The sequence below is a fragment of the Pygocentrus nattereri genome, chromosome 21 (assembly GCF_015220715.1).
Source record: "Pygocentrus nattereri isolate fPygNat1 chromosome 21, fPygNat1.pri, whole genome shotgun sequence".
Lineage (NCBI taxonomy): Eukaryota > Metazoa > Chordata > Actinopteri > Characiformes > Serrasalmidae > Pygocentrus > Pygocentrus nattereri.
The window spans coordinates 18,082,973-18,097,114 of NC_051231.1; the positions used below are offsets into that span (position 1 = coordinate 18,082,973).

General features: G+C 37.5%; 1 protein-coding gene across 1 annotated transcript in view; it reads right to left on the reverse strand.

The window, feature by feature from the left end:
- Window positions 1-11,376, reverse strand: part of grm6b (glutamate receptor, metabotropic 6b) — a 58,654-nt gene extending 47,278 nt beyond the window's left edge. The window contains exons 1-2 of the mRNA XM_017725160.2: window positions 11,143-11,376; window positions 5,856-6,451 (exon numbers count right to left, since the gene is read on the reverse strand). Of these exons, the coding sequence (XP_017580649.2) occupies window positions 5,856-6,380 (525 nt within the window). The 5' untranslated portion in view covers window positions 6,381-6,451; window positions 11,143-11,376. The remainder of the gene's footprint in view (window positions 1-5,855; window positions 6,452-11,142) is intronic.
- Window positions 11,377-14,142: the final 2,766 nt, after the last annotated feature.

Here is a 14,142-nt window from a genome sequence, read left to right on the forward strand (position 1 = left end):
ACATTCAATGCTTTACATTGCGCTTGGTGATGTAAGGCTTGGATGCAGCTGCTCGGCCATGGAAACTCAATCCATGAAGCTCTCTATACTGTTCTCTAGCTAATCTGAATATCACAGGAGGTTTGGAGGTCTGTAGTGATTGACTCTGCAGAAAATTGGAGATCTCTGAGCACTATATGCCTCAGTATTCGCTGAGGTCTGAGGTCTACCACTTCGTGACTGAGTTGCTGTCGTTCCAAATCGCTTCCACTTTGTTATAATACCACTGACAGTTAACTGTGGAATATTTATTAGTGGGGAAATTTCACGACTGGACTTGTTGCACAGATGGCATCTTATTACAGTACCATGCTGGAATTCACTGAGCTCCTGAGAGCAACCAGTTCTTTCACAAATGTCTGTAGAAGCAGTCTGCATGCCTAGGTGCTTGGTTTAATACCTGTGGCCATGGAAGTGATTAGAACACCTGAATTCAATTATTTGGATGGGTGAGTGAATACTTTTAGCAAAGTAGTGATTAGATTTAAGATGACTTTCTAAGATTTTTTTCAGTGTAGTATGTTTTGAATGTAAACTGTTTTCAGATTGTTGATAATGTATTGAAATTATTACTCCTTTAATTTGCATGCATTAGTAATTTTAATGGTATGTGGAGTTGGTCATTATCACAGCTTCACCAGAGACTGGGTCATACTTAGTGTACTCTACACTGGAGTAACAGACCTCTGAAGTTGTGCACCATTTTGTGGTTGGTGTCATGCCTATGTTAGAAACACAGGGTCTAAGTAATTTTCTCTAAGACAAAAATGAATGGCATTTTCTAAAATCACCTCTGTAGTAAACAGACATGCTCCAAAACGATTATGTTTGTGTATACCCCCCACCCCCACTATTACTAGTTGTTCTGGAGTACAAGGTTGTTAAGCAGTCAAAATAAAAATAATACTACATATGTACTACAAGCAAATATGCCTGTGCTTTTAAAGGGCATATTTTTTAAATCATTAAACTGTTAAACTTCAACATTCAAACTATAGCCAAACTGTAGCCTACAAAGCAACTTAACTACCACATTTGACAAAGCTTAATGGTTTGTATGGAGTATTTTGGTGAAGTTGCCAGTCTTACAACATCAATTCATTGTGCAGCATTGTTAGCTTGCAGCAGGAAGCAGCAGCAGCCAGAAAACCAGCTTAGACTCCAGAGTACTGAGAAAAATAAAAAAAGGAAGAAAATTAGTACTAGGACACTGGACATCTGAGATGTGCAGCAATGTTTTATGGACTGATGAGTCTAAACTGGGATTAGTTGGATTGGAAAAATGAATATTTTGTACTTAAAGGTCGTTTTGAGGGGAAATTAAATAAATGAAAGGGTGGTTTTTGACTTTTGCACACTGCTCTGAAATATTAGCACACACACAGTTTTTTTTCCTCTGACACAAAAAGGTGCAACACTGACTTTACAACATAGCAGTATTAAAAACTTAAAACCATGATGTTTTAGCCCACTTACAAGCTCTTCATGTGATGTTATTTGTTAAATGCATACATTCTTGCATTTGGGCCAAAACATCATGGTTTTAAGTTTTTAATACTGCTATGGCTTTCATAGCACTGTTTAATGCTGAAACCTTCATTTATAAGTACTTTTTGGTCACCTCTTACCATGCTGGGGCTGGATCTCAAATAACTATATTGAATATAAATACCAGCTCATCAACAGTGCTCATAGTAGCTAAACAAAAACTTGGGATTCCGCCACATCCATACTTGACAAATAGTGGACTCTTCAGCTGTAGAGTTTCAAAACTTACAGTACACACTATTTTGGGAGTGCGGAGATGTTTGAGATTCAGCCTGGGTTTGATGCTACTTCTGAGTGAAATGGACATTTGAAGCATACTTTAATTAAAGCCTGTGATATTAATGATGTTTATGACAATGATTAGTTGTAAAACTGTTAACTATCTTTCAGCCTGTTAGCTAGCTGACCAGCCTAGTTCTCATTAACAAAATAAGTTGTCAGAACCTTGGTTTAAATAAAAATGGGTTCTTACTAATCAGTAGACTCTGGAGTGGTCCACAACATTAGAGTCAAAGACTAAACCATTGATGGTACAAGGATTTATCGAGATGCACTTAGAGTGCACTTATGAGATAGTCGTAGATGTGCATATATTGGTTATTTTTCCTTTGCTTCGAACGCGGCTCAGCCAAATAGATTTTGAAACCGGAACAATGTTTGATTATAGTACTTCTAGAACAAATAATGACTGTATTATAAAAACATGGCCAATTGAAGACGGTCTGTATAGTAGCTGCATAGTAACAAGTTGCTACTTGGATGTCAAGCCATTTGTCACAGTTACCCTGGTCAGGTTCTGGTCCTTTCTCTCTCTTGCCTCCCTTGTTCCTCCAAAGCCCCACATTCTTATCATTGCCTCCAGGTGTTTCTTGTCTGTGTTCACTTTATATACAGTCACATGATGTGGTCCCTTCTCTCAGTCAGTAAGAGACACGCATAAACATTCACAGCCCAGAGATCCCACCCAGAACTTTTTCCTCCATCCAAAAGGTAAAATCTCTCATTCCATCCTATTTAGAGGAGGAAGAAATGCAGGATCTCATAAACAAACATATGTTTGCACTCATAATGGGGCAGTCATGGGCTGGAGGTTAGGGAAATAGCCTTGTGACTGGAAGGTCACTGATTTGATCCCCAGAGCCGACAGTACATTACTGAGGTGTCCTTGAGCAAAGCACCAATCCCCCAACTGCTCCCTGGGTGCTGCAGATAGGGCTGCCCACTGCTCTGGGCAAGTGTGCTCACTGCCCCCTAGTGTGTGTGTGATCACTAGTGTGTATGTGGTGTTTCACTTCTTGAATGGGTTAAATGCGGAGGTGAAAGATTTCCCAGTTGTGGGACTAATAAAGATCTCTTAATCTTAATAAGTTGTGTGTGTATATCAAACAAAAGACCTGAAACCATACAAAAATTGTTTTGTTTAACTGCTGAGAGGCAAATACAGTAATCTACAGTGATAGGCTTTAAGTTTAAATGTTTAGTGAAAGATTCAGTATAAATTAATTACAATTATGTTACCTGAATGTCTGTTATAGGTTTCACATGTCTGTATGTAGGCAAGAGCTGTGCAGTATTAAGCCATTAGTTTGATGGTAACATAATGTGGGAAAGCCATTATGGTGCTAATAGAAGTTAGCCGTGTTGTAACGGTGAATAAATAAACTTATGAAGTACAGATGTCCACATTCAGTACTGTTATATGATGATGTGCACAGCTGATGCATGGTTATGATTCCATGATTTAAAAAGTTTAAGAAATGTCTGGCATATGTCCTGCTTTATTTTACATTGGGGCACTTACACAACTCTCAATGGTTGTATTGCTGAATGGCAGAGGTTCTAAACTCCAGGTCTATATGATAATTCTACACAATTTTAATTCAAAACAATTATAACCACTTTAACAGTACTGCTATTTTGAAACAACATTGAGAATACAGTGTGTTCAGCTTTAAACATGTAACATTTTTAAAATCAGAATAACATTATGATAATATTATAACCTGTGATCAAATGTAAAATAAAGTAAAATGAAAACTAATTACTGTCATGTAAACTTTTTATCATGCCTAGTTTAGTGCCATTTGTTTCTCTCACTTCATGGATGGTCCTGTCTGCTCCTGCCATGTTAACATTATGTTATTATCTAATTTTGCTCTTTTACTTTCATATACTATTTGGTGTATTCTTCTGTTTTTTCTTGAATTGTTTTTTTTCACAATGTTTTGCACAAAAAATGTTATATTCATAGCTTTTCATAACAGTTTCCCTTTTTTGGGCAACACTACTGATTCATTGGTATCCAACTTAGTGGTGTCTGACTGATATGTACTGTTTACTCTCAAAATATCTTATTGTTATTGATATTATATCTTATATTACATTAATTTTGGTCTAAGAAGCACACACACACACACACACACACACACACACAGCTCCCACAGTTCCTACAGCTTTGTGTCAAAATTTCACAAAGTGTACACTTACACATGATTTTCTAATCTAATAACCATTGAACAACTCTGCTAGGAAGCAAGGAGTGACAATATGATTTCAAAGTCAAGTTTGACTTGTAAGTGAAGTATTGCAGTGTCTACTTTTTATTTGTTGTGCTTGGTCTGCAAAAAAGACAATCAGCTCTCTGAAGATGATCTGAATAAAATAAGAAATAAATAAGGAAAGAAAGCGCTGTCTTTTGAAGAAGCCCTTGCTGTAGAGGCCAGCGAGCTGAAACACTATCCAAACCTTTTAGCAGCTCAGAACAGAATTAGTTCCACTTCCTGTGCCGCTATCTACAGCACTGCAGCCTGCAATCTGCCAGCAGCAGCATGCGGCCCAATACAGCTCAGAGCAGCGGAGGAAATCGAGTAACACACGCGCACACACACTGCATGTAGGAAAGTCTTTTGAGTTAAGAGACACTTCCACCCTGTTCAGTAAATGAAGAGAGAGCGAAGGTGGACTGAGCTAAAACAAGAAACTCAGAGAGTAAAGCCCAGACTTCAGGCATTTCCTGGTAGATCTAGGCATTACCCTCATAAAGCATTAATTAGGTAATATTTCATATGATAATTCATTTAGATTGATTACTGTAATAAAACAATAACCCACAAGAGGCTGTGTGTTGCAGTGACTGTACTATAGGTTGTTTCAGGATGCAAAGTGCAAGGATCATTTACTTTTAGAGATACAACTGTTTGGCCAAGGAGTGTTTTTTGTCATATTATTGTAAACGTGCCATCAGACATATCATAAGCAAGATATTCTATGCTTTGCACTTTGCAGTTTCACAGATAATTACCTTTAAAGCCTATCACTAAAAATTCATGGAGATTGGTCTACACAAATCTGGGTTGTAATGTAGTGTTGATTATGTTGTTCTTAATGTACATACTGATGCCTGATCTACCTATACACACGGTGGTCCAACCCAATGGTCAAAAATAATTCCATAAACATCAAAATGATTTTTAATATCTTGGTACATTAATACAAATTGCATTGCTGTGATGGCTTCTGCTTTAACCTGAAACATTGGTTCACCCATTAATGAACAGATGTAGAACCGAGAGATAAGATTGAGAAACAGGGAGGAGAAGGGGTGGTGGAATTTTTGTCACAGGAAACAAAAGGTAGATATAGAAGATTTATAGGACGATTGGAAACAGAAGGAGCTTCATGGATGGTCCGCCTCCCACACTTCAGCTTCCATGACTCTATTATGCAGGGCGGGTGTAAAAGGTCACGGTGTTAGTTCTAACCAATCACATTTTTTATTGTGTGCTGTGAGAATGATCCATTCTCCAATCACAGAGATTTAGAGAAGTTTCATTTGGGTACATCAACATATTCATATGATCCAGCAAAAATAAATTTTTATTAAAAATAAAATAGAACAGCCTTTAACTGCATGACATCAAGGATTCACTAATGTATTTTTAATAGATTGCTATATCATAACAATATGTAGCAATGTAACCTCAGTATGGAATTTCATCCATATCATGCAGTCTTATGACATTAATACATATTAAAATTTAAAGACCCATGTCCCACACTTTTTTTGTATTTTCATTTTTTTTCTTTAAGTCCTTGTATAACCTCAAATCTAAACTAAACTAAACTATAACTTCAGAGTGAGTGAGCAGACTACAGGTTGAATGGGCAGATATATGTAGATATGCAGATATATGTAAACACAGTACAACACAAAACCATTAACATTTTGGAATTAACTACTTCCTTTAACAATTCAAAAGTGCACTCACCGCAAAGAGACGTAATACATTGGCTACCATGATGGACACAGAACTGGCTGAGGCTCCAATGACTCCAATAACGCGCTCAGGTTTGGGAATGATTGGCGGCTCACCATTAGAGCAGCGGACGTCTGAGTTGTCTTTCTGGATGAGTGCCTGGACAAAGGTCAGAGACTGCTCCAGGGCATAAGTGTCTCGTGAGCAGGTGTCCAGAATTCGGGCTCCCAGTGTAATGTTGGGCAGCAGGTCTGGGTCACTGTTGATCTGGTCCAGAGCATACAGCATGGCCTCCATACGGTGGATTCCTTTTTCTTTTTTAATATCTCCACAGGGGACACCCGCTGGACCCCGTGAGTGGACTGGGAAAAGTCCGCCCAGCGTAATATCGCCTTCTATCTTTATTGAGTGCGGCTGCGTGCCTGAAGTAGCACGGGACCCTGCAGCCAGTCCCAGCAGCAGGCCGCACAGGAAATGGACCAGAAAAAAAGATCCAAAACACAGGCATGGTCCAGCTGTGCCCAGATGTGGCATCATGGCTGATTCCAGGCCAGTTCACACACTCCTCTGTTGTGTTGCAGGGGTTTCTGGCGCTTTACCTGTGGATTCTATAGGGATGAAGTTATCACACTGAGATTAGAAATAAGTGGTGGAGGTGGTGACAGGAATAACATTAGAAATGAGTTCCACAGAGTTCTTTGAGCAATGGAATGGAAGACAGGCCTATTCCATGTCCTGGATTTTGAAATCACTGGTTGTGGTTAACTGATTGGTTAATTAAGATTATAACCCCTAGTGAACACAAAATCCAGGATTCAAGGTATGGATATAAAGAACTCAGCCTCGGAAGAATCACCTTTGGCTCCTTAAAGCATAATGTTTGGAAAGAGATAACTGAGTGTACAGAACCTTTTAAAAGTTTAAAGATAACATAAAATAAATGTTCTATACAAAATTTAAGGGTTCTTCCTAGAAACTTTTTAAGGTTCTTCACACTAGTACATCTCATTTACAAAAATGGATCTGTAAAGTTTTTTTGGTTCTTCTACAGCATCACGCAAAGAACTCTTTTTTGGTACTCTTATTTTGTAGTATGACCGCACATACAAAGTATATTCTGTATTGGCAAGTATTAAAAGCTGTTGTACTCTTCATGGAATAATACATGAACAATATGTATAATACAATATGTAATAATATATATGACCAATATGCTGTCTAACCACTATTGCCTATTGTTTGCTGATTACATTGCTTAGCAGAAAAATTTCACAAGAACAATTAGCCACTCGGGACCTTGTGTTGAAGTGATTTTACTCTGCATCTGTGTCTAAATCACTGTAATACACAGCTTTTGCTTCAATAATTAACAAAATGCTTGGTTTTATTGATATCATTGGTTCTATTGTCTATATTCCACTACAGCGTGAACATTTTTCAGGCACATTTGTGTTGCAGAAAGTGGCATATGTAATTGCAATTTGGGCTTTTATTCATATCACATACCCTCGTGACATAATAGATATCAATAGCCATATTCTGTTTGTGTCGTTTTATTTACTAAAAAAAATTCACTTTAATATAACTGTTTTCCAACTTCTCTCTATTCTTTAGGATTAAACAGGCTATTTTTGTTACTGTGCATTTAAGAGTGATGTGTAAATCACCACTGTTCTGATTGCCTGCTCTGCACTGTGCCTCATTAATAAAGCAGTCTAGGTGAATGGGTGGGGTAACTGCTGTATACTGCATTGGCAAATATATGTAAATGAATGGGTTTCATGATAAAACAACAAAATAAATCATGGTGAAATTTAAAATACAGTGACAGCTGGTGGTCAAATTACACTATAATGGAGAAAATAAGCAAAGTGGGTGGGAGGGCATTTAAACCTGTCCCATGTAAATAAAGACAGAGAAAATATTATAAATGAGTTACTACTGTGAAAAAAAGAAATAAACATATAGACAAGCCATCTGACTAAGAGCTATAACTGTGAAATTACTTTAAAATACTGTGCTGTAATGTGTACATGAAAGATTGGACTATTTCTAATTGGACACTCTATTGCTGAAATACTACAACCTCTTAGAACTGCTGCTAGCAAGCTGGCACACACTGCACATCAGTACACATCTCATTTTGTTATTCTGCATTTGGACTTGCACTTGTTCAGTGGTTCTAAAATATATTGGACATTTTTGGTGTGCTTAAAATATCCTTTAGGCTACTTCATAAAATGTGTAACAAGATGATTTTTTTTTAAGAGACAGGATTATAAATTCAGTGTACAAAGCCATTTTGGAAGCAAACATGTAGAAGTTGGGGGAAGGAAGGAACGTAGGAAGGACAACACACCAGTTGCCTTTTTAATAATACTTTGCCAAAAATAAAATTTGGGGCCACTGTATGTTCACTGTATATTGCAACCTAAGATTTTTTTTGTATAGTAAGACAACACAAAATATTTTGACATTATGAACTCTATGAAAGAATTCCAAACAAAACATATTTTTTCCGACAGTATGTGAAATGTAATTTAAAAAGCCATGTTTAGTATATTAAGCTGTGTTTAGTAAATTCTGTTTGACTTGTATTCAATTGAAAAACAATACAAAAACACAATCTTTTTCTGTTAATATATACTAGTTTCAAACTATATGCCTCTAACACATTCCAAAAAAGTTGGGATAGGAGTATTTTTACCATTTCTGTTTACAAACAGGCCTTCGTTTTTGTATTATGCACTTCATAATATGCCACATGTTTTCAATGGAGACCTGCCTGGACTGCACATAAGCCTTGAAAAAGACAGCATCTAAAAGGCAACATATGTTGCTTAAACATGTTTATATACTTCAGTATTAATGGTCCCTTCACCGATGTGAAAATTATCCGTGCTGTGAAAGGCCATGGATTTTGAACTTATGCTGGAACCACCTGGTGTCCTTTTCTTCTTTAGATTGACTCACAGACCACAGAACATACCTCCACCTAGAAAAGTCAGTGGCATTTCTGGATTTTGTTGACAAAGGGCTTAACTTGCCTTTGTGGATGCAGCGACAAACATTCTTTATAAACGCCATGTGGTGATATCCCTCACTGAAGTATGCCTGTTTTTTAATGCTGTCATAGGTCAAGGGTCATCTGCATTAAGTTGTGGTTTTCAGGCCTGCCCTTTATGTACAGAGAGTTCTCTGGGTTCCCTGAACCTTTAGAAGACGTTATGCATCATAGAAGGGGAAATACCCAAAATCCTTGCAGTCACATGAAACATTGTTGGATTATTTGTTAATGCATTTTTTCTTGACAAAGTGCTATGCCACAACCCATCCTTGCTTTTCCTAGATGTGTCTGTTTACCTGTTTGAGATATTTACTGAATATTTCACAGTCTTCTTAATGTTACACTGTCCCTGTCCGAACTTTTTTGCAACGTGTTTCAGGCATCAGTTTCAGAATGACTATATTTCTAAGATCAATAAGGTTGATAAGGTAAAACAAAAATATATTCTCTTTGTATACGAAGTGTAAAGAGTATACTCATTTAAATACAGGTCAAAGTGGATTTACAGGTCATTGCTTTCTTTTTTCTTTTGCATGTCACATACTGTCCCAACTTTTTTAGGAAAATCCATACTATCCATATTAAGATAGCTATACTCCTTCAGAAACTGCTTAGATAGAACCGGTAGCAGTTTCTGCTACCCATGCACTGAATGTGATTATGAGAAGAAAGCAGAATCTTTTTCATTTAGATTTTAGATCATAAAAAAAATCCCTGTTTGTCTCAATGAATGTCACCTCAGGACGTTTTCCATGATAAATCACCATAGTCTATTTCACTAGGGAGTTTTTTATGGCTTTGAAAAAGATTAAATTGAGTCCTAACATTACATTATATAACATTACTGCACTTACACTGAGCATCAGCAGCAGCTTTTCAGCAGTTAGTATAAAATATTATACATTGTATTAAAATCAGAATAGTAATAGAATATTTCACATTAAAAAACAGCACATATTATTTATACACTGTTTCCTTGAGCACAGTAAAAACTGTGCAACAGGTAAGTGAATGCTGCACAATTTGATCAAAGGGTACGTCACTGATTATTTAAAATTTTCTGTGCAATTCAATCATTGAAATGTAAACAAAATCATTCAGAGTGGTCTGATGTGAAATTCACTATAAAGAAACATGCCAAGATTTATTTACATTGGCAGTGCCTACAGATGGTGACAGTGTCTAAATATGTTTTCTTTGGGAACTAGTTTGCAGTACAACTGGATGCACCTCTGTGCCATGAATGTATTTAAAATAATACATTTAAGGCAAGAACCTTCTCTCAAAACTATCGTCTCAGGTGCCAGGCACTGTAATTATAATCATTTTGAGTAATAACTTTCAGTGAGATATCTTTTAGGGGCATTGAATGCTTTAGACATCTGGTTCCTAACCACCACTGTAAAATTCAGAAATTTCTCTAGAATGTAACACTTCATATCAAACCACTCTGAATGACTTTGTTTACCTCTTAATGATCAATTCATGCAGAAATTTAGAAAGTATGTAGAGAGTAACTCCTCTTTAAACTCCTGAGTCCAGCATTTAAAGTGGAATTCTATCAATTTATAGCATGTCTGTACAATTAAATTGGTAAGATGTTAGCCAAGTCATTCATAGTGGTGAAATGCTTGATTTAGAGAAACTTACTTATTTGCAGCAGTGGTGAGAGGAACCAGATATCAGAAGAGTTTGATACCTCTAAAAGCTACCTCACAGAAAGTTATTATCTGAGACGTTGTTTTATAATAGTTCTGAGAATGCTTTGGCCTAAAATATTATATGTATATATACATGTGTGTGTGCGTGTAAAATATTTTAGGCCAAAGCATTCTCAGAACTATATATATATATATACATATATACATACATACATACAACCAAAATGGCTATGTTTGCATTGACATCGTGACCCCTGGTTCCTTTCACCAACACTATGATGAAATCCGACCTGGTAAGCTTCTCTACAATTACCCATTTCACAAACATTTTTATTTACAACTCAATGATTGAATGATGCAGAAATGTTAAAACAATGGTAACTTAAAGTTTTTAATTGCTCTGTCTGCCAGAGGGCGCTGTTGAACTGTAACACGTTTTCCAGTCTAACCAGCGCTTTTTCAAGACAAAAAGAATTCAGAACCGGGAATAATTCGTTATCAGTGATCAAAGAACTGCGGGATAAACAGATTAATATCTTAATGTTATAATCGATCGTTTTCTTCCGCTTACCTCAGGCTGCGCTCTGGCAGCGCTGCTCAACTCCTCCATCCGCAAAACGCTTCAGAGCAAAAAGGATCCTAAAACTCCGAATTTGCTTCACATTTCCATTTAGCCGAGTTCAAACCGGTTTCAGAGAGGAGTCGAGTCCAGATTGAGTTTAATATCGCTGGAGAGATGAGGAGAGGACAAGTGGAGGCTGGACAGTGATGGAGGAGAGCAGAGGAGAAAAGTGCAAAAGCACAAACACACCACAACTGCGTCTACAAATCACAGTCAAATCCCTTAAAAGCTCCCTCCCCACGCACGCACGCACACACACACGCAGCTCTCACTCTCAGTCACTCTCGCTCTCTGCACTAATGGCTCAGATTGGGATTACAGCCGTGCCTATGTGAGTTAGTGTATGTATGTATGTATATATATATATATATATATATATATATATATATATATATATATATATATGCACACTTTGCTGAATATAGCTTTTCTCCATTTTGCAGTGAGAGTGGAAGGCAGTAGTGCTCTGAGCAACAGTCTCTTTATTGCCTCAAAGGCAATATTTATAGCTGTTTATTCTGTTTTTTTTTTTTTTACTGCTATCCAAAGAAAAAGAATAAGAGACAGAGCGAGATAATCTAGCTGGCCTCACGGTCATGTGACCTCTTAAGTGATAGTGTGTAATATTCAGTTAATATGATCCACCAAAGAGCAGCAGAAGAGAAATTACTGGACACTCTGGCAGAAAATTATGGAAGCCTATTCCTGCCAGGTTGATAAGGAAAATCTTGCCTGCAATTTCCTGCGTATCCCAGTTATAAAAAAACACAGACTAGCACAACTGGTCACCAGCAAAACCAACATATTTTGTGTTATGAATTCTGGTATGACTATGCTGACAGAAACAGAGAACGAAACATACAGACATAGGGGATTTTTTTCTTGTCTACCTGGAATGGAAATGGGATTTCATAGAAAATAAAAAATAATGCAGATGCAGTATTAAGAATGTTTTACTGAATGTGAATGTCTTTCAGTGATGATATTGTGTTGATAAAGTGTTAAAATATGGGTCAGCAACATTGTGCCAAGTCTGAAAGCAGGAGAGCCTCCATTAGGGAGCATCCAGTTGCTGCCAGAAACTTGATGACTATTGTTGCCCTCCAAAGCTCCAAATTCTTGTCCCCTTATTCATGCTAGTAGCACTGAAGTGTGACTCCTAACAACTGTGCAAGATCTGGTAGACCACCAATACTAAAATAGTACTTAGAACTTTCATATCTGAGTGATCAGAGTTAATCAAGCTTCACCTTTGCTTCAGATCTAAAATAATCCAAAAGTGTTTCTGTCCATTCTTTCATTGGGAGAAGACAACTCACTGCTATGGGTGTAAATAGATGTGTACCAGCCAAGAAGCTGTTAATGAGAAAAGGGAATATACGAAAAAGAAAATGTACAACCCCAATTCCAATGAAGTTGGGACGTTATGTAAAACATAAATAAAAACAGAATGTGATGATTTGCAAATACTTTTCAACCTATATTCAATTGAATACACTACAAAGACAAGATATTTAATGTTCAAACAGATAAACTTTATTGTTTTTTGCAAATATTCACTAATTTTGAATTTGATGCCTGCAACACAATCCAAAGAAGTTGGGATAGGGGCATGTTTACCACTGTGTTGCATCCCCTTTTCTTTTAACAACACTCAATAAGCATTTGGGAACTGAGGACACTAATTGTTGAAGCTTTGTAGGTGGAATTCTTTCCCATTCTTGCATGATGTACAGCTTTAGTTGCTCAACAGTCCGGGGTCTCCGTTGTTGTATTTTGCGCTTCATAATGCGTCACACATTTTCAATGGGAGACAGGTCTGGACTGCAGGCAGGCCAGTCTAATGCCTGCACTCTTTCACTACGAAGCCACACTGTTGTAACTTGTGCTGAATGTGGCTTGGCATTGTCCTGTTGAAATAAGCAGGGACGTCCCTGCAAAAGACATTGCTTGGATGGCAGCATATGTTGCTCCAAAACCTGTATGTACCTTTCAGCATTAATGGTGCCTTCACAGATGTGCAAGTTACCCCTGCCATGGGCACTAACACACCCCCATACCATCAGAGATGCTGGCTTATAAGCTTTGCGCTGATAAAAATCCAGACAGTCCTTTTCCTCTTTGGCCCAGAGAACACAACGTCCATGATTTCCAAAAACAATTTTATATGTGGACTCAGGACCACAGGACACTTTTCCACTTTGCGTCAGTCCATCTCAGATGAGCTCGGGCCCAGAGAAGTCAGCAGCGTTTCTAGGTGGTGTTGATATATGACTTTCGCTTTCGCATGGCAGAGTTTTGACTTGCACTTGTAGATGGAGTGACGAACTGTGTTCACTGACAATGGTTTTCTGAAGTGTTCCTGAGCCCATGTGGTAATATCCATTACAGAATGATGTGGATTTTTAATGCAGCACCGCCTGAGGAATCGAAGGTCACAGGCATTCAGTGGTGGTTTTCTGCCTTGCCGCTTACTTGCAGAGATTTCTCCAGATTATCTGATGATATTACAGAATCTTTTGATGATATTATTGGTGAAGACCCTATATTCCTTGCAATTGCACATTGAGAAATGTTGTTCTTAAACTGTTGGACTATTTGCTCACGCAGTTGTCCACCTCGCCCCATCCTTGCTTGTGAATGACTGAGCCTTTCAGGGATGCTCCCTTTATACTCAGTCATGACAATTAATTTCCAATTAACCTGTTCATCTGTGGAATGTTCCAAACAGGTGTTTTCTCAGCATTCCTCAACTTTCCCAGTCTTTTGTTGCCCCTGCCCCAACTTCTTTGGAACATGTTGCAGGCATCAAATTCAAAATGAGTGAATATTTGCAAAAAAACAATAAAATTCATCCGTTTGAGCGTTAAATATCTTGTCTTTGTAGTGTATTCAATTGAATATAGGTTGAAAAGGATTTGCAAATCATCATTCTGTTTTTAATGTATT